Source organism: Pleurodeles waltl, chromosome 5, assembly GCF_031143425.1.
Source record: "Pleurodeles waltl isolate 20211129_DDA chromosome 5, aPleWal1.hap1.20221129, whole genome shotgun sequence".
Lineage (NCBI taxonomy): Eukaryota > Metazoa > Chordata > Amphibia > Caudata > Salamandridae > Pleurodeles > Pleurodeles waltl.
Window position 1 is genome coordinate 851,879,870 of NC_090444.1, and position 27,378 is coordinate 851,907,247.

The 27,378-nt window shown below is 46.1% G+C and overlaps 1 protein-coding gene across 7 annotated transcripts in view; it reads right to left on the minus strand.

The window, feature by feature from the left end:
* TAF5L (TATA-box binding protein associated factor 5 like) overlaps positions 1 to 27,378 on the minus strand; it is a 522,668-nt gene that overhangs the window by 298,701 nt on the left and 196,589 nt on the right. For all 7 annotated transcript variants that reach the window (XM_069234935.1, XM_069234937.1, XM_069234938.1 and 4 more), the window contains one exon: positions 23,075 to 23,219. In XM_069234935.1, the coding sequence (XP_069091036.1) occupies positions 23,075 to 23,219 (145 nt within the window). The remainder of the gene's footprint in view (positions 1 to 23,074; positions 23,220 to 27,378) is intronic.

Here is a 27,378-nt window from a genome sequence, read left to right on the forward strand (position 1 = left end):
AGGTCCTCAGGTCCAGGAATCCGTCTTCAGTGCTTTGCTGGTGTTTGTGGTTCTTGCAGAATCCCCCTATCACGACTATTGTGTTCTTTTGGGGTAATTGGTGTACTTTATCACCCCTTTTCAGGGTCTTGGGGTGGGGTATCTTGGACACCCGGACTGTTTTCTTACAGTCCCAGCGACCCTCTACAAGCTCCCATAGGTCTCGGGTCCATTTGTGATTCGCATTCCACTTTTGGAGTATATGGTTTGTGTTGCCCCTAGACCTATGTTTGCCTATTACAACCTATTGTAATTCTAACCTGTTTGCATTACTTTTCTGACTCTTACTTACCCGTTTTGGGTTTGTGTACATATAACTTGGGTATATTACTTACCTTCTTACTGAGGGTACTCACTGAGATACTTGTGGCATATTGTCATAAAAATAAAGTACCTTTATTTTTAGTAACTCTGTGTATTGTGTTTTCTTATGATATAAGTGGTATAGTAGGAGCTTTGCATGTCTCCTAGTTCAGCCTAAGCTGCTTTGCCATCGCTACCTTCTATCAGCCTAAGCTGCTACAAACACCTCTATTCTACTAATAAGGGATAACTGGACCTGGCACAGGGTGTAAGTACCACAAGGTACCCACTATAAGCCAGGCCAGCCTCCTACACGTGGCCACTAGCCTATCCGGGTGGATGTCGTCGGCGGGGCTCTGCGATGATTGGAGAACATGGCATCTGCGGTGCAGACAATTTACACACATCTCCACGGCTCACAATACACAATCTAGGATAGATCTTGTGTTCATGCCGGCCACCGATTGTTGTCACCTTTCACACATTGCGATTCTACCGATTGGGATCTCCGACCATGCGCCAGTCCGGCTCGGTGTGGGACATGCAAACTCGTTGGTCCACCCCATGTGGCGGCTGAATGCATGGTACCTGCAGGATGAGGATTATGTCAATAGTCTAAAGGAGTCACTGCACGAGTACTTCAGTATTAACAAGGGCTCAGTGGGGTCGTCCGGGACCCTGTGGGCGACGAGCAAAGCGGTGCTGAGGGGGACGGCCAGAAGCCTGGTCCGTGCGCGGGAGCACTCCCTGACTTCTCGAGTTGCCCAGCTGGAGGCCCGTGCCATTCACTTGGAGGCGGAGCAGGAGGCACATCCCAAAGAAAGGATAACCAGACAACTCCTGCTAATACAAGAGGAGTTTCGTAGTCAGTCTTTAGAAGCGGCTAAACACACGTGGCGCGCTCCCACGGCCCGGGTCTACGGATGGGGGAATAAGACTGGGAAATTGCTATATTGGTTGATATCCCAACAGCAGACTTCTCGAATTGTCCCCGAAATCTGCAACGAGCATGGGGAACATGGGTACAGGCTCCAAGAAGTGGCCGAGGCATTCGCTGCATACTACAGGGTCCTGTATCGGGAGACTGGTTCCGGGAGGTCAGACATCTCAGATACATTTTTGGCAGACATTCTTCTCCCGGCGTTACCCGGGGTGGAGGTCCGGGCACTGGAGGAGCCGCTCACTGAAACGGAAATTGGAGAGGCCATTACAGCGATGGGGGTGGGAAAGACTCCTGGGCCGGATGGGTTTCCACCAGAATATTATATGGTGTTTAGGGGTGACCTGCTGCCGCGTCTTGCAAATCTTTATGCAGAGGTGGACCAGCTGGGCTCCTTTCCGGAGGGGTTGGATGTAGCCACTGTTGTCGTTTTGCCCAAGACCCAACCCCCATCCTTTCACTGTGCGGACTACAGACCTATATCCCTGATTAACAGTGAAGTAAAAATTTATGCCGCGATCCTGGCCTCCCGCCTAAAGAGGGTGATGCCTCTGCTGATACACCCAGATCAATGTGGATTCATGGCCGGCCGCAGCACGGGTCACTGTATACGACGGCTCCACATGGCCATCGCAGGGCGCCACCGACTGCCCCAGAATCTGGCCCTTCTATTTATAGACTAAGAAGGCTTTTTGCTCAGTTGACTGGGGGTTCCTCTTCGTGGTGCTCCGGCGGGCTGGTTTTGGACCCAGGTTTTGCCGAATGGTCCGGGCCCAGCGCGTGTACAGGATAATGGAGTCTTATCTTCGGAGATTCGCGAAGTCGGACACACTGGGCATTTCCCTGCTGGGAGACGCATGGAAAGGGAACGAATTGAAGTCCTTCCAGGAGTTACAATACGAGTTCCAATTGTTCCCAAACCAATTCTTTAGGTATCTTCCACTCCGGCATGCCCTGGGGGTGCACCTGACGGAAGCGGTCCCACTACCGGAATTTAATCCACTTGAGGCTAAGCTACTCATGGGAAGTCTGGGGAGGAAAGGTGTCTCCCAAATCTACAGAATGTTAGTAAACAACCCACCCGGGGATCGAAGCCACCTCAGGAGTGGATGGGAGAAATGGGTGGGACAGCTTGACAATGCTGAGTGGGCGGAGGCATTGATGGCTCCTCGATGGTTGGCGGTGTCGGCAAGGTTGAGGGCAATACAATTCTACTTCTTACACAAAGCATATCTATCTCCCGATAGAATGCACAAGATGGGTATCCGGAACTCTGCCCAATGCCCACGGTGGAATAGAGGCCCAGCTGATTTCTTCCACATGGTATGGTCTTGCCCTGCGATCCAAGTGTATTGGGGGGAAATAAATCACGAGCTGAACAAGGTTATGGGGAAAACGCAACTGCTGACCCGAAAAATGGTGCTATTGGGTGCTATGGAAGACATGGAGGGGTCAAGAGCGGGATCAGGCTTTGGTCGGAGCGGCCACACTGGTGGCAAAGAGAGACATTGCAGCCGCATGGAACACCGCCAGGGGCCCCTCCTTTTCGAAATGGAGACATGGTGTAAACTGGTGCTGTAGGAAAGTACCATCTTGCCTGGCATGTTACCCCCATTTTTCACTGTATATATGTTGTTTTAGTTGTATGTGTCACTGGGACCCTGGTAACCCAGGGCCCCAGTGCTCATAAGTGTGCCTGTATGTGTTACCTGTGTAGTGACTAACTGTCTCACTGAGGCTCTGCTAATCAGAACCTCAGTGGTTATGCTCTCTCATTTCTTTCCAAATTGTCACTGACAGGCTAGTGACCATTTTTACCAATTTACATTGGCTTACTGGAACACCCTTATAATCCCCTAGTATATGGTACTGAGGTACCCAGGGTATTGGGGTTCCAGGAGATCCCTATGGGCTGCAGCATTTCTTTTGCCACCCATAGGGAGCTCTGACAATTCTTACACAGGCCTGCCACTGCAGCCTGAGTGAAATAACGTCCACGTTATTTCACAGCCATTTTACACTGCACTTAAGTAACTTATAAGTCACCTATATGTCTAACCTTTACCTGGTAAAGGTTAGGTGCAAAGTTACTTAGTGTGAGGGCACCCTGGCACTAGCCAAGGTGCCCCCACATTGTTCAGAGCCAATTCACTGAACTTTGTGAGTGCGGGGACACCATTACACGCGTGCACTACATATAGGTCACTACCTATATGTAGCTTCACCATGGTAACTCCGAATATGGCCATGTAACATGTCTATGATCATGGAATTGCCCCCTCTATGCCATCCTGGCATTGTTGGTACAATTCCATAATCCCAGTGGTCTGTAGCACAGACCCTGGTACTGCCACACTGCCCTTCCTGGGGTTTCTCTGCAGCTGCTGCTGCTGCCAACCCCTCAGACAGGCATCTGCCCTCCTGGGGTCCAGCCAGGCCTGGCCCAGGATGGCAGAACAAAGAACTTCCTCTGAGAGAGGGTGTGACACCCTCTCCCTTTGGAAAATGGTGTGAAGGCAGGGGAGGAGTAGCCTCCCCCAGCCTCTGGAAATGCTTTGTTGGGCACAGAAGTGCCCAATTCTGCATAAGCCAGTCTACACCGGTTCAGGGACCCCTTAGCCCCTGCTCTGGCGCGAAACTGGACAAAGGAAAGGGGAGTGACCACTCCCCTGACCTGCACCTCCCCTGGGAGGTGTCCAGAGCTCCTCCAGTGTGCTCCAGACCTCTGCCATCTTGGAAACAGAGGTGCTGCTGGCACACTGGACTGCTCTGAGTGGCCAGTGCCACCAGGTGACGTCAGAGACTCCTTGTGATAGGCTCCTTCAGGTGTTAGTAGCCTTTCCTCTCTCCTAGGTAGCCAAACCCTCTTTTCTGGCTATTTAGGGTCTCTGTCTCTGGGGAAACTTCAGATAACGAATGCATGAGCTCAGCCGAGTTCCTCTGCATCTCCCTCTTCACCTTCTGATAAGGAATCGACCGCTGACCGCGCTGGAAGCCTGCAAACCTGCAACATAGTAGCAAAGACGACTACTGCAACTCTGTAACGCTGATCCTGCCGCCTTCTCGACTGTTTTCCTGCTTGTGCATGCTGTGGGGGTAGCCTGCCTCCTCTCTGCACCAGAAGATCCGAAGAAATCTCCCGTGGGTCGACGGAATCTTCCCCCTGCAACCGCAGGCACCAAAAAGCTGCATCTCCGGTCCCTTGGGTCTCCTCTCAGCACGACGAGCGAGGTCCCTCGAATCCAGCGACACCGTCCAAGTGACCCCCACAGTCCAGTGACTCTTCAGCCCAAGTTTGGTGGAGGTAAGTCCTTGCCTCACCTCGCTGGGCTGCATTGCTGGGAACCGCGACTTTGCAAGCTTCTCCGGCCCCTGTGCACTTCCGGCGGAAATCCTTCGTGCACAGCCAAGCCTGGGTCCACGGCACTCTAACCTGCATTGCACGACTTTCTAAGTTGGTCTCCGGCGACGTGGGACTCCTTTGTGCAACTTCGGCGAGCACCGTTTCACGCATCCTCGTAGTGCCTGTTTCTGGCACTTCTCCGGGTGCTACCTGCTTCAGTGAGGGCTCTTTGTCTTGCTCGACGTCCCCTCTTTCTGCAGGTCCAATTTGCGACCTCCTGGTCCCTCCTGGGCCCCAGCAGCGTCCAAAAACGCCAAACGCACGATTTGCGTGTAGCAAGGCTTGTTGGCGTCCATCCGGCGGGAAAACACTTCTGCACGACTCTCCAAGGCGTGGGGGATCCATCCTCCAAAGGGGAAGTCTCTAGCCCTTGTCGTTCCTGCAGTATTCACAGTTCTTCAGCCTAGCAAGAGCTTCTTTGCACCAACCGCTGGCATTTCTTGGGCATCTGCCCATCTCCGAGCTGCTTGTGACTTTTGGACTTGGTCCCCTTGTTCCACAGGTACCTTCAGACAGGAATCCATCGTTGTTGCATTGCTGATTTGTGTTTTCCTTGCATTCTCCCTCTAACACGACTATTTTGTCCTTAGGGGAACTTTAGTGCACTTTGCACTCACTTTTCAGGGTCTTGGGGAGGGTTATTTTTCTAACTCTCACTATTTTCTAATAGTCCCAGCGACCCTCTACAAGGTCACCTAGGTTTGGGGTCCATTCGTGGTTCGCATTCCACTTCTGGAGTATATGGTTTGTGTTGCCCCTATCCCTATGTTTCCCCATTGCATCCTATTGTAACTATACATTGTTTGCACTGTTTTCTAAGACTATACTGCATATTTTTGCTATTGTGTATATATATCTTGTGTATATGACACTAAGTGGTACTGTAGTAGCTTCACACGTCTCCTAGTTCAGCCTAAGCTGCTCTGCTAAGCTACCATTATCTATCAGCCTAAGCTGCTAGACACCCTATACACTAATAAGGGATAACTGGGCCTGGTGCAAGGTGCAAGTACCCCTTGGTACTCACTACAAGCCAGTCCAGCCTCCTACATTGGTTGTGCAGTGGTGGGATAAGTGCTTTGAGACTGCTTACCACTCTTGTCATTGTACTTTTCATAAGAGAAAAATATACAAAACAAGGTCAGTGTATATACACATAGCCAAAAAGTTTTGCATTTCCTCTTTTCACTCTTTTCTAAGTGCTGAAAAGTACTTCTAAACTTTCAAAAAGTTCTTAAAAGTTTAAAAAGTTTTTTTTCTGTCTTTCCAAAAAGTTCTGAAAACTTTTTTCTCTTTGTCTATCACTTTAACTCTCTCTAAAAAATGTCTGGCACAGGCCAAAAAGTTGAACTGTCCAAACTTGCATATGATCACCTTAGCTGGAAAGGAGCAAGGAGTCTCTGCATAGAGAGAGGTTTGAGTGTAGGGAAGAATCCTTCCTTAGAACTGTTAATTAATATGCTTAGAGTACAGGATAAGGCCATAAGTGCCCAATCTGTAGAAAAAGTAGCTAATGGTTCTCAATCTGATCCAGGGACTCCCCCAGGAAAAGGTTCAGGAAAGAAACTTCTCAGCCTGCCCATTACTAGACAGTCTAGCATAGTTGGTACAGAGGTTGAATCACATCATACTGATGATGTGCTCTCACATTATACTGGTAGCCAAGCTGTTAGGGTGCCCTCTGTAAGGGACAGGTCTCCTTCTGTTCATTCCCATCATACCTCTGTATCTAGAAATGTCCCTCCCACCCACCCTGATGACAGATTGTTGGAAAGGGAGCTCAATAGATTGAGAGTGGAGCAAACCAGACTGAAGCTCAAGAAGCAACAGCTGGATTTGGATAGACAGTCTTTAGAAATAGAGAGGGAAAGACAGAAAATGGGTTTAGATACCCATGGTGGCAGCAGCAGTATTCCCCATAGTCATCCTGCAAAAGAGCATGATTCCAGGAATCTGCATAAGATAGTTCCCCCTTACAAGGAGGGGGATGACATTAACAAGTGGTTTGCTGCACTTGAGAGGGCCTGTGCTGTACAGGATGTCCCTCAAAGGCAGTGGGCTGCTATCCTATGGCTATCATTTACTGGAAAAGGTAGGGATAGGCTCCTTACTGTAAAAGAAAATGATGCTAACAATTTCCAAGTTCTTAAGAATGCACTCCTGGATGGTTATGGCTTAACCACTGAACAGTACAGGATCAAGTTCAGAGATACCAAAAAGGAGTCTTCACAAGACTGGGTTGATTTCATTGACCAGGCAGTGAAGGCCTTGGAGGGGTGGTTACATGGCAGTAAAGTTACTGATTATGACAGCCTGTATAACTTAATCCTGAGAGAGCATATTCTTAATAATTGTGTGTCTGATTTGTTGCACCAGTACTTGGTGGACTCTGATCTGACCTCTCCCCAAGAATTGGGAAAGAAGGCAGACAAATGGGTCAGAACAAGAGTGAACAGAAAAGTTCATACAGGGGGTGACAAAGATGGCAACAAAAAGAAGGATGGTAAGTCTTCTGACAAGGGTGGGGACAAATCTAAAAATGAGTCTTCATCAGGCCCACAAAAACACTCTGGTGGGGGTGGTGGGCCCAAACCTTCCTCTAATCAGAACAAGGAAAGGAAACCATGGTGCTATTTATGTAAGATAAAAGGCCATTGGACAACAGATCCCAGTTGTCCAAAGAAAGGCACCACAGCTCCTACCACTACAACCCCTACTGCTACACCTAGTGTCCCTACTAATAGCAGTGGTGGTGGGAGCAAACCTACTAATAGCCAATCCAAGGGAGTAGCTGGGCTCACTTTTGGTAATTTAGTTGGGGTTGGTCTGATTAGGGAGACCACAGAGGCTACTTTAGTCTCTGAAGGGGCTATTGACTTAGCCACTTTGGTTGCTTGCCCCCATAACTTGGAAAAGTACAAGCAACTAACCCTAATAAATGGTGTTGAGGTCCAGGCCTACAGGGACACAGGTGCCAGTGTCACAATGGTGATTGAGAAACTGGTGCACCCTGAACAACACATACTTGGACACCAGTACCAAGTAACCGATGCTCACAACATAACACAAAGCCACCCCATGGCTGTTGTAAATCTCAACTGGGGGGGGGTATCTGGTCCAAAGAAAGTTGTGGTAGCTTCAGATTTACCTGTAGACTGTCTATTAGGGAACGATTTGGAGACATCAGCTTGGTCAGATGTGGAGTTGGAGGCCCATGCAGCAATGCTGGGCATCCCAGGGCATATTTTTGCTTTGACAAGGGCTCAGGCCAAAAAGCAAAAAGGACAGGGAAGCTTGGATCCTGGAACAATGGACCAAGTGCTCCCTAAAGCTAGGGCTAGTAGAAGCAAACCACTTCCTACTATCCCTCCCTCTACAGTGGATTCTACTTCTGAGGAAGAAGAATTCCCTCCCTGTGCAGAACCTACACCAGAGGAGCTGGAAGCAGACACTGCTGAGCTTTTGGGTGAAGGGGGGCCTGCCAGAGAGGAGCTGAGTGTGGCACAGCAAACCTGTCCCACATTAGAGGGTCTCAGACAGCAAGCTGTCAAACAGGCTAATGGGGATGTCAGTGACTCACACAGAGTTTACTGGGAGGACAACCTCTTGTACACTGAGCAAAGGGATCCTAAACCTGGAGCTGCCAGGAGATTAGTGATTCCTCAGGAGTACAGAAAGTTCCTCCTAACACTGGCACATGACATTCCCTTAGCTGGGCACCTGGGTCAAATGAAAACTTGGGACAGATTGGTACCACTGTTTCATTGGCCTAGGATGTCTGAGGACACAAAAGATTTTTGTAAGTCCTGTGAAACCTGTCAAGCCAGTGGCAAGACAGGTGGCACTCCAAAGGCACCCCTTATCCCACTGCCTGTGGTTGGGGTTCCCTTTGAAAGGGTAGGGGTTGACATAGTTGGCCCCCTTGACCCTCCTACTGCTTCAGGCAATAGGTTTATCTTGGTGGTAGTGGACCATGCCACAAGATATCCTGAAGCTATTCCTTTAAGGACCACTACAGCTCCTGCAGTGGCAAAGGCCCTCCTGGGAATATTTTCCAGGGTGGGCTTCCCAAAGGAAGTAGTATCAGACAGAGGAAGCAATTTCATGTCTGCATACTTAAAGGCCATGTGGAAGGAGTGTGGTGTAACTTACAAGTTCACAACACCCTATCATCCACAAACAAATGGACTGGTGGAGAGATTTAATAAAACTCTCAAAGGCATGATTATGGGACTCCCTGAAAAACTCCGCAGGAGATGGGATATCCTTCTACCATGCCTCCTTTTTGCCTACAGGGAGGTACCCCAGAAAGGAGTGGGCTTCAGCCCCTTTGAACTTCTTTTTGGACACCCTGTTAGGGGTCCACTCACACTTGTAAAGGAGGGTTGGGAACAACCTTTAAAAGCTCCTAAGCAGGATATTGTGGACTATGTACTTGGCCTCAGATCAAGGATGGCTGAGTACATGAAAAAGGCCAGTAAAAACCTTCAGGCCAGCCAAGAGCTCCAGAAGCAATGGCATGATCAGAAGGCTGTTTTGGTTCAGTACCAACCAGGGCAGAAAGTGTGGGTCTTGGAGCCTGTGGCCCCAAGAGCACTCCAAGATAAATGGAGTGGTCCACACACAATTGTTGAAAAGAAGGGTGAAGTCACCTACTTGGTTGACTTAGGCACTGCCAGGAGTCCCCTTAGGGTGCTCCATGTCAACCGCCTGAAACCCTACTATGACAGGGCTGATCTCACCCTGCTCATGGCAACAGATGAGGGACAGGAAGAAGACAGTGATCCTCTACCTGATCTCTTCTCTTCCACAGAACAAGATGCTCTTGTGGAAGGGGTAGTTTTGGCTGATTGTCTTACTGCTGAGCAGAAAGATAATTGCATAAATCTCCTAGGACAATTTTCAGAACTCTTCTCCATTGTGCCAGGCACCACTTCTTGGTGTGAGCACACTATAGATACTGGAGACAGTTTACCTGTCAAAAGTAAGATCTATAGGCAGCCTGACCATGTCAGGGACTGCATAAAGCAAGAAGTTCAGAAGATGTTGGAACTAGGAGTGGTTGAGCACTCTGACAGTCCATGGGCTTCTCCTGTGGTACTGGTACCAAAACCCAATTCTAAAGATGGAAAGAAGGAAATGAGGTTTTGTGTAGACTATAGAGGTCTCAACTTGGTAACCAAAACAGATGCTCACCCTATACCCAGGGCAGATGAGCTAATAGATACACTGGCATCTGCCAAGTATCTAAGCACTTTTGATTTGACTGCAGGGTATTGGCAGATCAAAATGTCAGAAGATGCTAAACCTAAGACTGCATTTTCTACCATTGGAGGACATTACCAGTTTACTGTAATGCCTTTTGGTTTGAAAAATGCACCTGCCACTTTTCAGAGGTTGGTGAACACAGTCCTGCAAGGGCTGGAAGCTTTCAGTGCAGCATATTTGGATGATATAGCTGTCTTTAGCTCCAGCTGGGATGATCACCTGGTCCACCTTTGGAAAGTTTTGGAGGCCCTGCAAAAGGCAGGCCTCACTATCAAGGCTTCAAAGTGCCAGATAGGGCAGGGTAAAGTGGTTTATCTGGGACACCTTGTTGGTGGGGAACAGATTGCACCACTTCAGGGGAAAATCCAAACTATTATTGATTGGATTCCCCCTACCACTCAGACTCAGGTGAGAGCCTTCCTAGGCCTCACTGGGTATTACAGGAGGTTCATTAAGAACTATGGCTCCATTGCAGCCCCTCTTAATGACCTCACATCCAAGAAAATGCCTAAAAAGGTATTATGGACAGCAAACTGTCAGAAAGCTTTTGAGGAGCTGAAGCAGGCCATGTGCTCTGCACCTGTCCTGAAAAGCCCTTGTTACTCTAAAAAATTCTATGTCCAAACTGATGCATCTGAATTAGGAGTAGGGGCAGTCCTATCACAACTTAATTCTGAGGGCCAGGATCAACCTGTTGCTTTTATTAGTAGAAGGTTGACCCCTAGAGAAAAGCGTTGGTCTGCCATTGAGAGGGAGGCCTTTGCTGTGGTCTGGGCTCTGAAGAAGTTGAGGCCATACCTGTTTGGCACTCACTTCATTGTTCAGACAGACCACAAACCTCTACTTTGGCTAAAACAAATGAAAGGTGAAAATCCTAAATTGTTGAGGTGGTCCATATCCCTACAGGGAATGGACTATACAGTGGAACATAGACCTGGGAGTAGCCACTCCAATGCAGATGGACTCTCCAGATATTTCCACTTAGACAATGAAGACTCATCAGGTAATGGCTAGTCTTATTGTCCTTCGTTTGGGGGGGGGTTGTGTAGGAAAGTACCATCTTGCCTGGCATGTTACCCCCATTTTTCACTGTATATATGTTGTTTTAGTTGTATGTGTCACTGGGACCCTGGTAACCCAGGGCCCCAGTGCTCATAAGTGTGCCTGTATGTGTTACCTGTGTAGTGACTAACTGTCTCACTGAGGCTCTGCTAATCAGAACCTCAGTGGTTATGCTCTCTCATTTCTTTCCAAATTGTCACTGACAGGCTAGTGACCATTTTTACCAATTTACATTGGCTTACTGGAACACCCTTATAATCCCCTAGTATATGGTACTGAGGTACCCAGGGTATTGGGGTTCCAGGAGATCCCTATGGGCTGCAGCATTTCTTTTGCCACCCATAGGGAGCTCTGACAATTCTTACACAGGCCTGCCACTGCAGCCTGAGTGAAATAACGTCCACGTTATTTCACAGCCATTTTACACTGCACTTAAGTAACTTATAAGTCACCTATATGTCTAACCTTTACCTGGTAAAGGTTAGGTGCAAAGTTACTTAGTGTGAGGGCACCCTGGCACTAGCCAAGGTGCCCCCACATTGTTCAGAGCCAATTCACTGAACTTGGTGAGTGCGGGGACACCATTACACGCGTGCACTACATATAGGTCACTACCTATATGTAGCTTCACCATGGTAACTCCGAATATGGCCATGTAACATGTCTATGATCATGGAATTGCCCCCTCTATGCCATCCTGGCATTGTTGGTACAATTCCATAATCCCAGTGGTCTGTAGCACAGACCCTGGTACTGCCACACTGCCCTTCCTGGGGTTTCTCTGCAGCTGCTGCTGCTGCCAACCCCTCAGACAGGCATCTGCCCTCCTGGGGTCCAGCCAGGCCTGGCCCAGGATGGCAGAACAAAGAACTTCCTCTGAGAGAGGGTGTGACACCCTCTCCCTTTGGAAAATGGTGTGAAGGCAGGGGAGGAGTAGCCTCCCCCAGCCTCTGGAAATGCTTTGTTGGGCACAGAAGTGCCCAATTCTGCATAAGCCAGTCTACACCGGTTCAGGGACCCCTTAGCCCCTGCTCTGGCGCGAAACTGGACAAAGGAAAGGGGAGTGACCACTCCCCTGACCTGCACCTCCCCTGGGAGGTGTCCAGAGCTCCTCCAGTGTGCTCCAGACCTCTGCCATCTTGGAAACAGAGGTGCTGCTGGCACACTGGACTGCTCTGAGTGGCCAGTGCCACCAGGTGACGTCAGAGACTCCTTGTGATAGGCTCCTTCAGGTGTTAGTAGCCTTTCCTCTCTCCTAGGTAGCCAAACCCTCTTTTCTGGCTATTTAGGGTCTCTGTCTCTGGGGAAACTTCAGATAACGAATGCATGAGCTCAGCCGAGTTCCTCTGCATCTCCCTCTTCACCTTCTGATAAGGAATCGACCGCTGACCGCGCTGGAAGCCTGCAAACCTGCAACATAGTAGCAAAGACGACTACTGCAACTCTGTAACGCTGATCCTGCCGCCTTCTCGACTGTTTTCCTGCTTGTGCATGCTGTGGGGGTAGCCTGCCTCCTCTCTGCACCAGAAGATCCGAAGAAATCTCCCGTGGGTCGACGGAATCTTCCCCCTGCAACCGCAGGCACCAAAAAGCTGCATCTCCGGTCCCTTGGGTCTCCTCTCAGCACGACGAGCGAGGTCCCTCGAATCCAGCGACACCGTCCAAGTGACCCCCACAGTCCAGTGACTCTTCAGCCCAAGTTTGGTGGAGGTAAGTCCTTGCCTCACCTCGCTGGGCTGCATTGCTGGGAACCGCGACTTTGCAAGCTTCTCCGGCCCCTGTGCACTTCCGGCGGAAATCCTTCGTGCACAGCCAAGCCTGGGTCCACGGCACTCTAACCTGCATTGCACGACTTTCTAAGTTGGTCTCCGGCGACGTGGGACTCCTTTGTGCAACTTCGGCGAGCACCGTTTCACGCATCCTCGTAGTGCCTGTTTCTGGCACTTCTCCGGGTGCTACCTGCTTCAGTGAGGGCTCTTTGTCTTGCTCGACGTCCCCTCTCTCTGCAGGTCCAATTTGCGACCTCCTGGTCCCTCCTGGGCCCCAGCAGCGTCCAAAAACGCCAAACGCACGATTTGCGTGTAGCAAGGCTTGTTGGCGTCCATCCGGCGGGAAAACACTTCTGCACGACTCTCCAAGGCGTGGGGGATCCATCCTCCAAAGGGGAAGTCTCTAGCCCTTGTCGTTCCTGCAGTATTCACAGTTCTTCAGCCTAGCAAGAGCTTCTTTGCACCAACCGCTGGCATTTCTTGGGCATCTGCCCATCTCCGAGCTGCTTGTGACTTTTGGACTTGGTCCCCTTGTTCCACAGGTACCTTCAGACAGGAATCCATCGTTGTTGCATTGCTGATTTGTGTTTTCCTTGCATTCTCCCTCTAACACGACTATTTTGTCCTTAGGGGAACTTTAGTGCACTTTGCACTCACTTTTCAGGGTCTTGGGGAGGGTTATTTTTCTAACTCTCACTATTTTCTAATAGTCCCAGCGACCCTCTACAAGGTCACCTAGGTTTGGGGTCCATTCGTGGTTCGCATTCCACTTCTGGAGTATATGGTTTGTGTTGCCCCTATCCCTATGTTTCCCCATTGCATCCTATTGTAACTATACATTGTTTGCACTGTTTTCTAAGACTATACTGCATATTTTTGCTATTGTGTATATATATCTTGTGTATATTTCCTATCCTCTCACTGAGGGTACACTCTAAGATACTTTGGCATATTGTCATAAAAATAAAGTACCTTTATTTTTAGTATAACTGTGTATTGTGTTTTCTTATGATATTGTGCATATGACACTAAGTGGTACTGTAGTAGCTTCACACGTCTCCTAGTTCAGCCTAAGCTGCTCTGCTAAGCTACCATTATCTATCAGCCTAAGCTGCTAGACACCCTATACACTAATAAGGGATAACTGGGCCTGGTGCAAGGTGCAAGTACCCCTTGGTACTCACTACAAGCCAGTCCAGCCTCCTACAGGTGCGCAGCCCAAGAAAAAGTGGTGTACTAAAAGATCTGGGGGAAATGAACGGGCTTACTTGGTTAAAACTGCATCTGTGATTGTATGTACCTGCACTTTCCTTCTCTCTGTATTATCCTGATATATAGCTTCAATGAGCTCTAGTGTGTTCAATGTATAGAAGAAACAGAACAGAGTTGATAACCCCGTCGGCACAAGTACAAGCTGTGACAAGTGTGTTCTTTGTGTATTTTACATCCTTTTTTTTTCCATTAAAAGCAATAAAAATTTGTTTATAAAAAAAAAGGGCTACAAAAGCGAGAAAGAGTGTCCCTGCCTTCTAAAACAACAATTTTCCATTTTATTGTTAGAAAACGAAAAATCTGATCTATTGTGCTTGTTTTCTGCCTAAATCCTGATTGCAGATGGCTTAGGGCACCATTGTCCTGTATCCAATGCCTAAGCCTACCCAAATCTTGGTAGGAAAAAATCTTTTGTAAATTGTCTAGGAGGCTTATTGGTCTATAATTACCTGGAATTGTCCTGTCCCCCTTTCTTATGGATTGGGACTATTATCGCACCTCTCCATGTTCGGGGAATTTGGGACCCCTCTAAAAAAGAATTCGAAATGCTATTGATGTAAGGACACCAAAATTTGGGGTCAGATTTAAACACATTGCAAGGAATTCTGTCTAAACCTGGCGCCTTTCCTGGTTTTTGTGCTAAAATTGCTTCCTCTGTTTCCCTTAGGGTAAATGGTGCGAGCACGCCTTTACCCAGTGTATCTTTCTCTAATGGGCTCTCATTACATACAGAAAGAACCATTTCCTGTTTGTAAAGGTCTATGAAATATTGCATCCAATTTTTGGCAGAGATATGGCAATCACGTCTAGGATTTTCGTTACGCTCTCTAGAGGCAATCAAAGAACAAAAACGTTTGGAATTGCTATCTTTTGCTGCTAATAGCAGTTCTTGCCAAGTCTCTGTAGGAAAGTACTATCTTTCTTGGCATGTTACCCCCCCATTTTACATGTATGTCAGTATGTTTTTGCCTGTCTCACTGGGATCCTGCTAGCCAGGACTCCAGTGCTCATAGTTTGTGGCCTAAATGTGTATGCCTGTGTAGTGCAGAACCGCAGTGTTCATGCTCTCTCTACCTTTAAATTTGTCACTATAGGCTAGTGACTACAATTACCAATTCTAATTGGCATACTGGACCCCCCCTTTTAAGTCCCTAGTATATGGTACCTAGGTACCCAGGGCATTGGGGTTCCAGGAGACCCATATGGGCTGCAGCATTTATTTTGTCACCCATAGGAAGCTCAGACAAACCCTTACACAGGACTTCCATTGCAGTCTGCGTGAAATAACGCACACGTTATTTCATAACAGCCATTTTTACTGCACTTAAGTAACTTACAAGTCACCTATATGTCTAACCTTCACTTGCTGAAGGTTAGGTGCAAAGAAGTTACTAGGTGTTAGGGCCCCCTTGCACTAGCAAAGGTGCCTCCACATAGTTCAGGGCCATTTCCCCAGACTTGGAGAATTCGGGGACGCCACTACACGCGTGCATTACATATAGGTCAATACCTATATGTAGTTTCACAATGGTAACTCCGAATATGGCCATGAACATGTCTACGATCATAGAATTGTCCCCCCATTCCAAACATTATATTGGGGAGCCAATTCCGTCCATCCTGGGGCTCCACTATGGACCCCCAGTACTGCCAAACCAGCTCTCTAGGGTTTTCTCTGCAGCTACAGTTGCTGCTACCCCACAGACCGGGTTCTGCCCTCCTGGGGTCTGAGCAGCTCAGTACCAGGAAGGCAGAACAATGTACTTCCTTTAGGAGGAGGGCGTTACACCCTCTCCCTTTGGAAATAGGTGTTACAGGCTTGGGAGGGGTAGCCTCCCAGAGCCTCTGGAAATGCTTTGAAGGGCACAGACGGTGCCCTCCTTGCATAAACCAGTCTACACTGGTTTAGGGAACCCCCAGTCCCTGTTCTGGCGCGAAACTGGACAAAGGAAAGGGGAGTGACCACTTCCCTGTCCATCACCACCCCAGGGGTGGTCCCAGAGCTCCTCCAGTGTGTCTCAGATCTCTGCCATCTTGTTTTCAGAGGTGTGGGGACACTCTGGAGGCCTCGGAGTGGCTAGTGCCCGCAGGTGACGTGAGAGACCCCTCCTGATAGGTGCATACCTGGATAGGTAGCCAATCCTCCTCTCAGGGCTATTTGGGGTCACTCCTGTGGGCTTCTCTTCAGATTTCGACTTGCAAGAATCCACCAGGACTCCTCTGCACTTCTCTCTGACTTCTGCCAAGGATCGACCGCTGACTGCTTCAGGACGCCTGCAAAACTGCAACAAAGTAGCCAGAAAACTACCAGCGACATTGTAGCGCCTAATTCTGTCGGCTTTCTCAACTGTTTCCTGGTGGTGCATGCTCTAGGGGCTGCCTGCCTTCACCCTGCACTGGAAGCCACGAAGAAATCTCCTGTTGTGGGACCTCTCTTTGCAGTGTTGTGATGACCGCCTTGTTCAGTCTTCTTGAACCCGTGTTCAAGGACTCCTGCAGGATCTTCCCTCCTTCCAGTGGGCTCTCTACGTTGCTAAGGGCCCCCTCTGTCTCCCCTCCTGAGTGGCAACATCCTGGTCCTTCCTGGACCCAGGCAGCACCCTTTTTCTTCAACCATGACTCTTGCATGTAGCAAGGCTTGTTTGCAGCATTTTGCCAAGGAAACCACCCTGCATCCACCAGCACGCCATGGAACATCTTCTGCATGAAGCAGAACCTCCTAACTCACTCCGTTGGTGCAAAACCAGCATCTTCTTCCAACCGGAGGCAGCCATTTTGCACCTTCATCAGGGGTTTAGTGGGCTCCTGCCCCCCCCTGGACACTTTAGCGACTCTTGGACGTGGTCTCCTTTCTTTACAGGTTTTCCGGTCCAAGAATCCATCTTCAGTGCTTTGCAGTCTGGGTTGGTCCTTGCAAAATCCTTTATCACGACTTTAGTGTGTTTTGGGGGAAATAGTAGTACTTTACTGCTGCTTTCCTGGGTCCTGGGGTGGGGTCTCCTCTACACCCTTGGTGTTTTCTTACACTCCCAGTGACCCTCTACACACTACACATGCCTAGGGGTACATGTGTGGTTCGCATTCCGGTTTGTGTTGCCCGTAGGCCCATTGCATTCTATTGTGTTCTACAGTATTAGCACTACTTTCTGGCTGTTTTACTTACCTGATTTGGTTATTTGTGTATGTTACTTACCACCCAAGGGAGTATATCCACGGAGATATTTTTGGCACATTGTCACTAAAATAAAGTACCTTTATTTTTAGTAACTGAGTATTGTCTTTCTTATGATATGGTACCTATGTGATATAGCGGTATTGTAGGTGCTTTGCATGTCTATTAGTTCAGCCTTGGCTGCTCTGCTATAGCTACCTCTATCGGCCTAAGCTGTTAGAACACTTCTACACTCTACTAATAAGGGATAACTGGACCTGGTGTAAGTACCATTGGTACCCACTACAAACCAGGCCAGCCTCCTACAGTCTCCTCCTCCCAATTGGACTTGCAGATCTTTGTTACGTGAGCATACTTGCGTCGAGCTAAAATTAGTTTCTCTCTGTTATTTGCCCTTACTGCCTCCAAGAGTCAGCTCTTGGCCTGTCTACACTCTTTGTTAAACCATCTACAATTGCTCCCCATACACTTTTTTTTCCCCCTTGCAAGCTCTGGAGAATAAGTCCCTCAAAGAGGAAAAACACGTTAAATGTTATCTATGAGCTGCGTAGGTGAACATATAGACAGTACAGTCACAGTGGAGTGCTTAAGGGTTAAGTCATGCAATTTAGCCATTAACCCACTAGATGTAGGGACGGTCTCCCATTTTATTGAGTGTTTTTGTTTGCCACTGTGCTAGGGAGCATACCTTCACATTGCCGCTGTGTGTTCGCTTTGGTCGAGAGCCACCTCTCGCACCGTACTAAAAGGGGTGGTCACTGCTGCATTGTTCCCCCACCTGAAGATCTTTAAATTCGTGCCAGATTCTAACATTGATCAGGACAAAGTTGATGGGGCTGTTGTAACTCCCTCTGAAAAAGGTCGGTTCAGCAGGTATGTCAGAGGGAAACTGCCAAATTTCCAGGGCGAAGACCGTGCTTTAACATAAAGTCAATCACATGGAGAGCCCTAGTACTAAGTTTAGGCTGGTTCCTTGTCGGAGATGAAGTGGGAATTCGCCATGAGGAATCCTCTAATTGAATTAGTTCAGAAAAAAGGGTGTTTGGCTCCAAGGACACATTCAAATCTCCAGCTACAAGAAGAACGTAGGGAGTAGGGAGAAATTCCAAAACCAATGCACTCAACGTACTGAAGTAATTTGGTTTGGTGGACCTGGTCTATTATATACATTGACACATAAAAGCTTAGGGTCCTGGGTTAACTTAATTTACCAATATGTCACATGGATCAACGTAGATTTTGCTCATTTCCCCTGCAAGGAGAATATTCATCCATGTAATGAGGCCCCCTACTGCCTGCCCAGCCTCAGATGGTCTTGCCCTTTTGCAATAAGAAATAAACCCCTGCCTAGGAATATTCTAAATAGACGAGGTCTCCTGAAAAAGACTAGCATTGAAAGTATTGATGAACTGCCCCCACCCAGGATCAATGATCTTGCTACGGATGCCAACTATATTCCATTAAATTAATTCAGAATCAAAAGACCCTGGCCCCACATGATTACCCATTATGCGCTTGAGGATAGGTATGGTATTTGGCTGCTTATCGATGACTACCACAATGCGGGCACTACCTGATCTATGCTTCTGGATGATGTCAGGTCCAATGATAGTTGGAGGCCTGTCTCTGATGATGGATGGATAGTTAAGGGGGCAAAGGGTGGGGGCGGTCAGTAAATATCAGAAAGATTATCAGGTTGCAGTGAAGCGCGAGTCCCAGGGAGGCTTTTGCCTTCGGACCACACACCTTCGCGTGTGCCATCAAAGATGAGGACACGCTCACAAGCCCTGTTCCATTGGGACTCCCTTGCAATTCTCTATGACTTCTCAATGTATCAAGCAAATTGGGATCTTTTCCAGAAGTCGTGGATTGCTCCGTCTCAAGTACCGTAGCAGATGAATGTCCCATGGGATCCAGCACAATGTCAGAAGCAGGGGGATCCACCAGAGTGCCTGCGCGACGCTCTGGACGGGAAAGGCTAAAAACAATGTTCAAACCATTCCTAAGAGCATTTTGTCGCTCTAAGGATAGCAGCCCTTCCACTAGGTTAGGACAAGTAAATGTTAGGTCTATTGTATCCCAACGCCCTGGGGTTTGTGTTTGACGCATGATGGAAGTAATGTCAGAATGTATTATGGAACCACACTGACTAACGTATCTGATGCAATGGATGACTTTGTTCTTTAGAGACAAGCTACTTTCACGTGTGGTGGACGGTACTCACGGTACATTACACATGAACATTTGGTGGGCCTTGTCATGAATTTTAGTGGGTGGCAATACAAAAGGCTGTTTGCAGGATCTGCCCGCTCGAGGACCAGACGCTGTGTTGAATCTCTTCTGAACACTCAGTCCAAAATTTGGTACAATAGCCGGGGATGACCTTGTTAGAGCAACCCGGCTTGGAGGGTACTCGGTCATTGTCGGCCTCTGGGTTTCATAGATGGACATCATGGGGGCAGGGCAATCACTTTGAGTTCCTTGGGTTTCTAGTGCCCCTTCTGGCTGTCGTAAGAGATTAAGGACCTCCTCCATCATTGGTCTGAGATCACTACTTTCTTCTCTTAATTTTGAAATAGCATTTGCCAAGTCTTCCTGGAAAGGGACTTAAACGGGCAAATGACAAGATGTTTGCACGCCTTGATCTGGCTTGTCAATGCCCGGTAGGTCATCGAGAGAGCCCAAGAGTAAGAAGCGATTTGCACAGGGGATCTCATAAGTGGTTGAGCTACACAGGGGTGCGCCCCCCAAGTTCCCACGCAGGTGATTGGTGGTCCCATTTTAAGTAAACATATTATCACAAGCCCCTGGTATAGGCACCACAGTTGTCGTTGTTGCTTTAGAACATAATTCTCCCTTATTCTTTGGCTTAGGTTTGAAAAAGGAAGAAAATAGGCCACTTTTTTTCCTCTTGTGAGCATACTGGTCTGTCCCCTTCAATATGGTCTCAACATCTTCAATCAGTGGATCGATCTGGTTGGTAACACAGTTTTGGAAATTGCGGGAAGAAGTGTGGATTTTGGGAACTCTGGGCAAAGCTGCACCAGTTGCAGGGCTCCCTTTAGCCTTACGCTTAACCATACTCAATTGTATACCAAAATCAAGGAAGGTTTTGATGGGTTGATACACTCTAAGGATTAATATCCTGATTTTACCTTACATCAAAGGGGGGGTGGCCGTGCCCGGCCTCCTTCAGTCTCTGACGGGTGTGGACGGGCCCGCCATTGTCCCAGGCTTAGCCCGGGGGCGGCCTAATGCGCTTTGAAGTGCTCCCTGTCCTGGCTCCGCTCCCCTCACACAGCTGTTTTCCTGGGACAGGGAGTCCCCAACAAGCAAGTTTCTTCAACAGTTGCCTGGACAAATTCTAGATCCATGGCTGGGGCAAAATGCAACTTCCTTGCCAGGTTTTTGCTAACCGTTCTATCATTTTGCGATGTCTGTGTTGTTATAGTTTTTTTTGCTATTATTTTCCGTTGTTAAGCTTTTTTTATTTTCATTTTTTCTCTTTCTCTGGAAAATAGAATAGATGGCATCTTTGGGCTCAGATGTGTTTTTAGGGACAACCTTTAAGGGAGGTTCAATCATTGTTTCAACAAATAGGTTCTCTAAAGGAAATGTCTCAGATCCCCCAGACTTAACCTTACACTTTTTGAAAGAAAATTAGACAATGTGGTGCACTAGCCTGTGTCCTTAAGTCTCTAATCTTCAGTTGAGATTAATTATCAAACTCCTGCTCAGGTGGCTTCTTTTTTTCCAGCTAACTTGTGGAGAATCACAAATAGAGCATCCAGAACATAATCAGTGTTATTTGTGGATTTTTCAAGTACAATTAAAATAGGTGATAAGATTCCTTCCAGGAAAAGCAAAGATTCAGAATAAGGAACAATCTTGCCTGCAAAGACTGCTGGGTGAAACTAGTACTATAGCAGGAATACCAGACAGCGCAGACCCTCTGAGAGAATGCAAACTAGGGGTTCTGCAGAAGAGGTTTATCAATGTTTTTTGTGGTGTTGATGAGATACTATATAGCTGATCTTGTTTTTGATCTAATGCAGCCTTGGTTTTAAAAGCATCAATATCTGGGGAATCTTCCGGAAAGGAAGTTAAAGGCCTATCATCTGACACTGCAAAAGGCAGACCTTTATTATTTGGGCAAACTACAGTTTGTATGTTTTGATTGGCTCACTAGGAGGAATCCTGCTGGGATGATAATGGGATTAAAGTGGCTCCTAGGATATCCTCTGCTATCAAAACATATGTTGGAAAAGGAGCAATTCTTTTTAGACAATTTAAATGGGAAGATTTATTTTGTAGAAGTTTTGATTTAGTCTTTCTACATGAACCAATAGGGATTATTCTGCCTGAGCGGGGCTTTCTGGCCATCATAAAGAACTAATTACAAGTAGTCACAACAACCTTTCTCCACCACGTCTATTCAATAGTTTACCCAGGCCTGAAGGTGGCTGAGTTGCATGGGATCCTTAGACGTAAAGTACTAGTAGTATAAGCAGCTGACTACCTGATCCTAGAAGCAACCTTTGGTGGTGTAGACTATTGAACCACATTTTGGGTGAATGCAAGTGGAGTTTTAATCAATCATCAGGTAAAGTTTGGAGTCTGAAAAAGACAGTTCCAAATAGGGGCAGCTTTAGTAGTAGTTACTACTCATTCACAGAATATCTGCTCTGGTCTTTAATTTGGATTTTCCTAATTTACTGTGCAGGCATATGTGGGAATTACAGTAAAGTATTTCTCTATAGAGGGAGCAACGCTGGGGTAATTCCAAAAACATTATTCCCTTATCTCCTCCTCTATTTGATTCTGCCAGTCTGCCGCAGCCTCCATCAACGGGATTCCGCAGTATCTGAGGGTCTGGGACCCTCCAGCTGCATGCAAAATGTAGGCAGACCTCTGCTCTGAAAATCTACCCCACTCCCACACATCCTCAGTAGCGCTTCTGCGCAATTCACCGGTTCCCCTGCTAGAGAACCAAAGTAGCAACAAAATAGCAGCCGAGTTACAGGAGGCAGGGAGGCTAGGAAAAGATGCAGCTTCACTTCTGAAGGATCCCTCTTTTTTATTTTATTTAAAAGAAAGAAAAAAAAAGTTGGCAGATGGACGGCTAAAGGACAATGTGTAGCATGTAGAATATAGGGTATTAGCCACATATGAACTTGCAGGACGGATGGCAGGAAACAGCCACGAGGAATGCTGACTTCAGGCTAATGGGCGGGCAGGAGCACAGCGAGCTGCTGTCGTCCATAAGAGGAGAGAAGGAGCATAATTAACAATGAAAAAATTACAGAGGGACATGAGAGGAGTCAGCTTGAGAAGGGAAAGGAAATACCCCCAGGGCTATAGCTCTAGTGAGTGAGAACAAACAGTAAAACATAAGTATTCCACAGGATGGGCTGAGCTAAGACAAGTTGCACCACTGCACAAAATTTGGGGGTGAGGAACTGCATATGAAAGAACTGATTTGATGCATAAATTAACGTCAAACTGATGATCTATTTCTAAATAGCCCCTAAATCATAAATAAATAAAAAATATATATATATAAAACCTAAATCACTCATAAACCTATGCTCCACCATGGCTATAAAGGTGGAAAAGTAAGGCCAGTGCCCACACATAAGAAAATTGTATTAAGGAATATGCACTATTTTTACTAATTTATTAGATGTTTTTGTTGAAGCTGTTCACAAAGTAAAGAAGGGCAGTAATTATACAATCCCATGTTAAAAAAGTGCTAGACTTGTGTTGTCATGTTAATGAAATTTAATAAAGATATTACAAAAATATGAATGCTTCCTACCGCCCACGTGCTATAACTAATTTGTTACCTGTCAGATTGGTGGCCATCTCTTCAGCAGTCTGGCACAAACGCAGACCTTGCTTCATGGGACCGTCCGAATCCATGTACTGACGGCGTTTGAGGTAGCAGGTGACAGCCATCTGAATCTGCTCTGTTCGTACTCGCTTCATGATCTAGATGGATACAGAAAAGAAGTAATCATACACTTCAAACTAGACCTATTGGGGAGAGACAATGTAATCGATGTTCAGAAGCAGAATCTGCATTGCAGTGTTATACGATTAACCAACCAAACTGACAACTATGCTAGATGCATGATACTCTGCTTTCAACCAAATGTAAAGTAACAGAATTCTGCCCACCACCCGCCCACCTCGTTCTGCACAACTCACCGTGAAAAGTAAACAAGAAATGTTGGTAAATCGACAAAGTCTAGAGCCCTCAATAAGAGTGGCTTGTTAATCTTTTTCAGGGCTCTAAAAATCTATTCGACCACTCGCTATGGCGAGACATGTTTTATGAGGTCGAGCTTTTTTTAGAATCTACTTGCCCCTTCTGGTGAGTGGACAAATAACAGGTGTTCTATTCAGACAGAAACTGAATTAGCAATTAAGATGCCTTTAACTCTTATTCTTGTCACATTTGCTCTGTGTTCAGCAACAGGGGTCAAAAGTCAGTTTATCTTCTTGCAATTCAAATACTTTTCTTTGTGACTGCAGAGTTCCAGGATTTTGTAAGGTGAACTGTCTGACTTGTGAGAAATGAAAGGCTGTGGGTATCGGGTCTTTCCCTAACACACAACATTTATATAACTAAGTCAACTTAACAAACATTTCAAAATATATTTCAGCAGCTGTGAAATATCATTTTTTGTACTTGGGTGATAAAATATTTTTGTTCAATAGGATGAAAAAAGTCAGAACACTTTACTTGGTGACGTGCAAATGATAAATGTTTTCTGAAACCCAATTTTCACAGATTATTGTTAATACTCTACATAGTTTTATCAGTAAAGCTGCAAGTTAGTGGGAAGGTTTTTGGAAATTACTTGGAAATTTACCGTCTATAAATGACAGTGGGGTACCACATCATGCTTTAGTAATATACTTATTAAAAGTGTGTGTTTAAACATAAACTGAGAAACACCCCTGCCCTGATGGCAAAGCTATTAGTAAACTAGGGGGCAAGTCATGCATGGATCATGTGTAGCCTAAATGTGGGCTAGATTTATTATACATGGAGCAAACCTTTAGTGTATTTTATCAAACAAAAAAAGAGGACTTTTTTTTTTCAGCAGAAATGCTGAACTCACATATTTGAAGGTGCACTCATATATGAGAATGAAGAAAAAGGCGATCGTAAAATACAATATTTGTATAGGATGACACAATTTGAGACCCGTTTCCGGGTAAAGTACATTAGAGTTAGGTTGAGTAGATTGTTCAAGCTACTCAACCTGCAGGTCTAGTAAAAAATTTCTGATTTTTCTAGGCTTCTTTTTGGCGTGGTAAAAAGGTAATTTGTGTCTTTCACACAGAGATTAAATAGAAACACAAGTGATAATTGGCATGGAAACACTTTTCCTGCATGCTATTCCTAAAAAACATTTAATTCCTGTTATTTACCCTGCCCTTGAATTACTGAGACCTCCTGTAATGGTAATTCTGAGAGAAGAGAAAACAACAGTGACTACGCCTCACTGGACCACTCATAATGGGGGTTTATGCCCTTAGAAAGGACAAAACCAATATGACATTTAATTATGACTAAGCTTGGCATAGAAAGGATTGTGAAACTCAACAGAAAATTTTAAAAAATAAAAAATAAAAAAAAGAAACTAAAAATAACACATTTCCTTGCCTCTGAACTTCCATCTCACTTCATCCTTTTTACCTTTCTTCTGATTCCCAAACCTTTACTTCACCCTCAGGCTGCCTCTTTTTCCTCTCCCCACTGTGAAACGTATTCCCTTAGCGCACTTCATTTTTATTTACTAAGGTCTTAGTTTCTCTCTAGTTATGAAAGCACAAAATCAGTGAAGGAGCAGATGGCCAATCAGTAACAGAGCTAGGGCTGAGTTTTCAATTTCACAACGCATTTAGGCACGTGATTTTTTCTCAATTAATTACAGACTCCAAATTCTCAACAGGATTCAAGATTCTTTAGATCAGGAAACCTTCCTCAATGAAGCAACATTAGCCAAATATAATCAAGTATGCAGAACTATGACAGAAGAACATAATGATAAAAGGCCCACATTCTGCTGTTTTGAGAAACTGACAGCCCCAAGACATTTGATTCAGAATGGACCTCCTTGGGACTACTGTGTCAAAAAGGGAAACTGACTGCTAAAGAGGCTTTCCTGTGAAAGCCACAGAGGCTGTCAAATAAGCCACCAGCTAGGATTTGGAGAAGAACTGTACCAGATTCACTTATAGCCCAATTACTCATGCCATACTGCTCCCATCACAAAGCAAAGGATAACATCTAGAGAATAAGTAACTATTTTCACCCCTGATTGATCTTGCAGCCTAGGGGTTTTAAAATGTTTCAAAGAATATATTGATAAACATGCTAGTAGAATTAGGTAATGTCAAAACCCATTTTGGGGGAAGCAGAAGTTGGTTGGGCCAATAGTTGGGGTTGAAGGCATTTACTCTTGATGTCCCGGTGTCCAAACTACTATTGGGCCCTGAGTAACAGAGTAAAGTACTAAAAAGGGTAGTACTTGACCCCCAGTGGTGGAGCCGATCATGCAGTTAAAGGCTCTTCAAGGGGGAAGGTAGGTGTGAGGCAGACACATGTTCAATCCACATACAGTAACAGCACTAAGATGATTGACATAATACTTGCTTTTAAGAAACAAAATAGAACTTTAACCCCTTCGCTGCAGGCCTTTTCACCCCTCCTGTGCCAGGCCTTTTTTTTGCCTATTTGGAATAGTTATTCCTTAGGCCCTCATAACTTTTTGTCCACATAAGCTACCCACGCCAAATTGACGTCCTTTTTTTCCCAACATCCTAGGGATTCTAGAGGTACCCAGACTTTGTGGGTTCCCCTGAAGGAGGCCAAGAAATTAGCCAAAATACAGTGAAAATTTCGTTTTTTTTTCTTTTTTTTAAATGGGAAAAGGGGCTGCAAAAGAAGGCTTGTGTTTTTTTTCCTGAAAATGGCATCAACAAAGGGTTTGCAGTGCTAAAATCACCAGCTTCCCAGCTTTCAGGAACAGGCAGACTTAAATCAGAAAACCCAATTTTTCAACACAATTTTGGCATTTTACTGGGACATACAACATTTTTACGATTTTTTGTGCTTTCAACCTCCTTCCAGTCAGTGACAGAAATGGGCGCAAAACCAATGCTGGATCCCAGAAACCTAAACATTTCTGAAAAGTAGACAAAATTCTGAATTCAGCAAGGGATAATTTGTGTAGATCATACAAGGGTTTCCTACAGAAAATAACTGAAAAAAATATATATTGAAATTGAGGTAAAAAAACAGCAGTTTTGCTCTACGTTTTACTCTGTAACTTTTTCCCGCAATGTCAGATTTTTTAAAGCAATATACCGTTACGTCTGCTGGACTCATCTGGTTGCGGGGATATATATGGCTTGTAGGTTCATCAAGAACCCTAGGTACCCAGAGCCAATAAATGAGCTGCACCCTGCAGTGGGTTTTCATTCTATACCGGGTATACAGCAATTAATTTGCTGAACTATAAAGAGTGAAAAATAGCTATCAAGAAAACCTTTGTATTTCCAAAATAGGCACAAGATAAGGTGTTGAGGAGCAGTGGTTATTTGCACATCTCTGAATTCCGGGGTGCCCATACTAGCATGTGAATTAGAGGGCATTTTTCAAATAGACGTCATTTTTTACACACTCTTGTATTTGGAAGGAAAAAATGTAGAGAAAGACAAGGGGCAATAACACTTGTTTTGCTATTCTATGTTCCCCCAAGTCTCCCTATAAAACAATATGGTGTATTACAGATTTACATTGCATCCTGTTTCTTATGGATTGTGAGGAAGAGTTACCAAGAGGTTAAGAGAGCCTGTGTTTCTTGCCTACAGTCCTCTTGTCCCCTGTTTGATTCTAGATTCTATAAATATACAACACAAATACTAAATATCCTAGGCTTCCTGGAGGCATTGGGATATCTATGGCATCCAAACCAGTTACTAGTCTACTGTGACAGTCCAGAAGTAACCTTACTGTTGTCTTAAGGTCATAGTTGAACTGTGCTGGTCCTGGCTTACTCCTGCCTTCAAACCACTCTTAGAGACTTGCTAAGACCTACGCTGCGATGCAAGCTGACATGCAGAAATACGC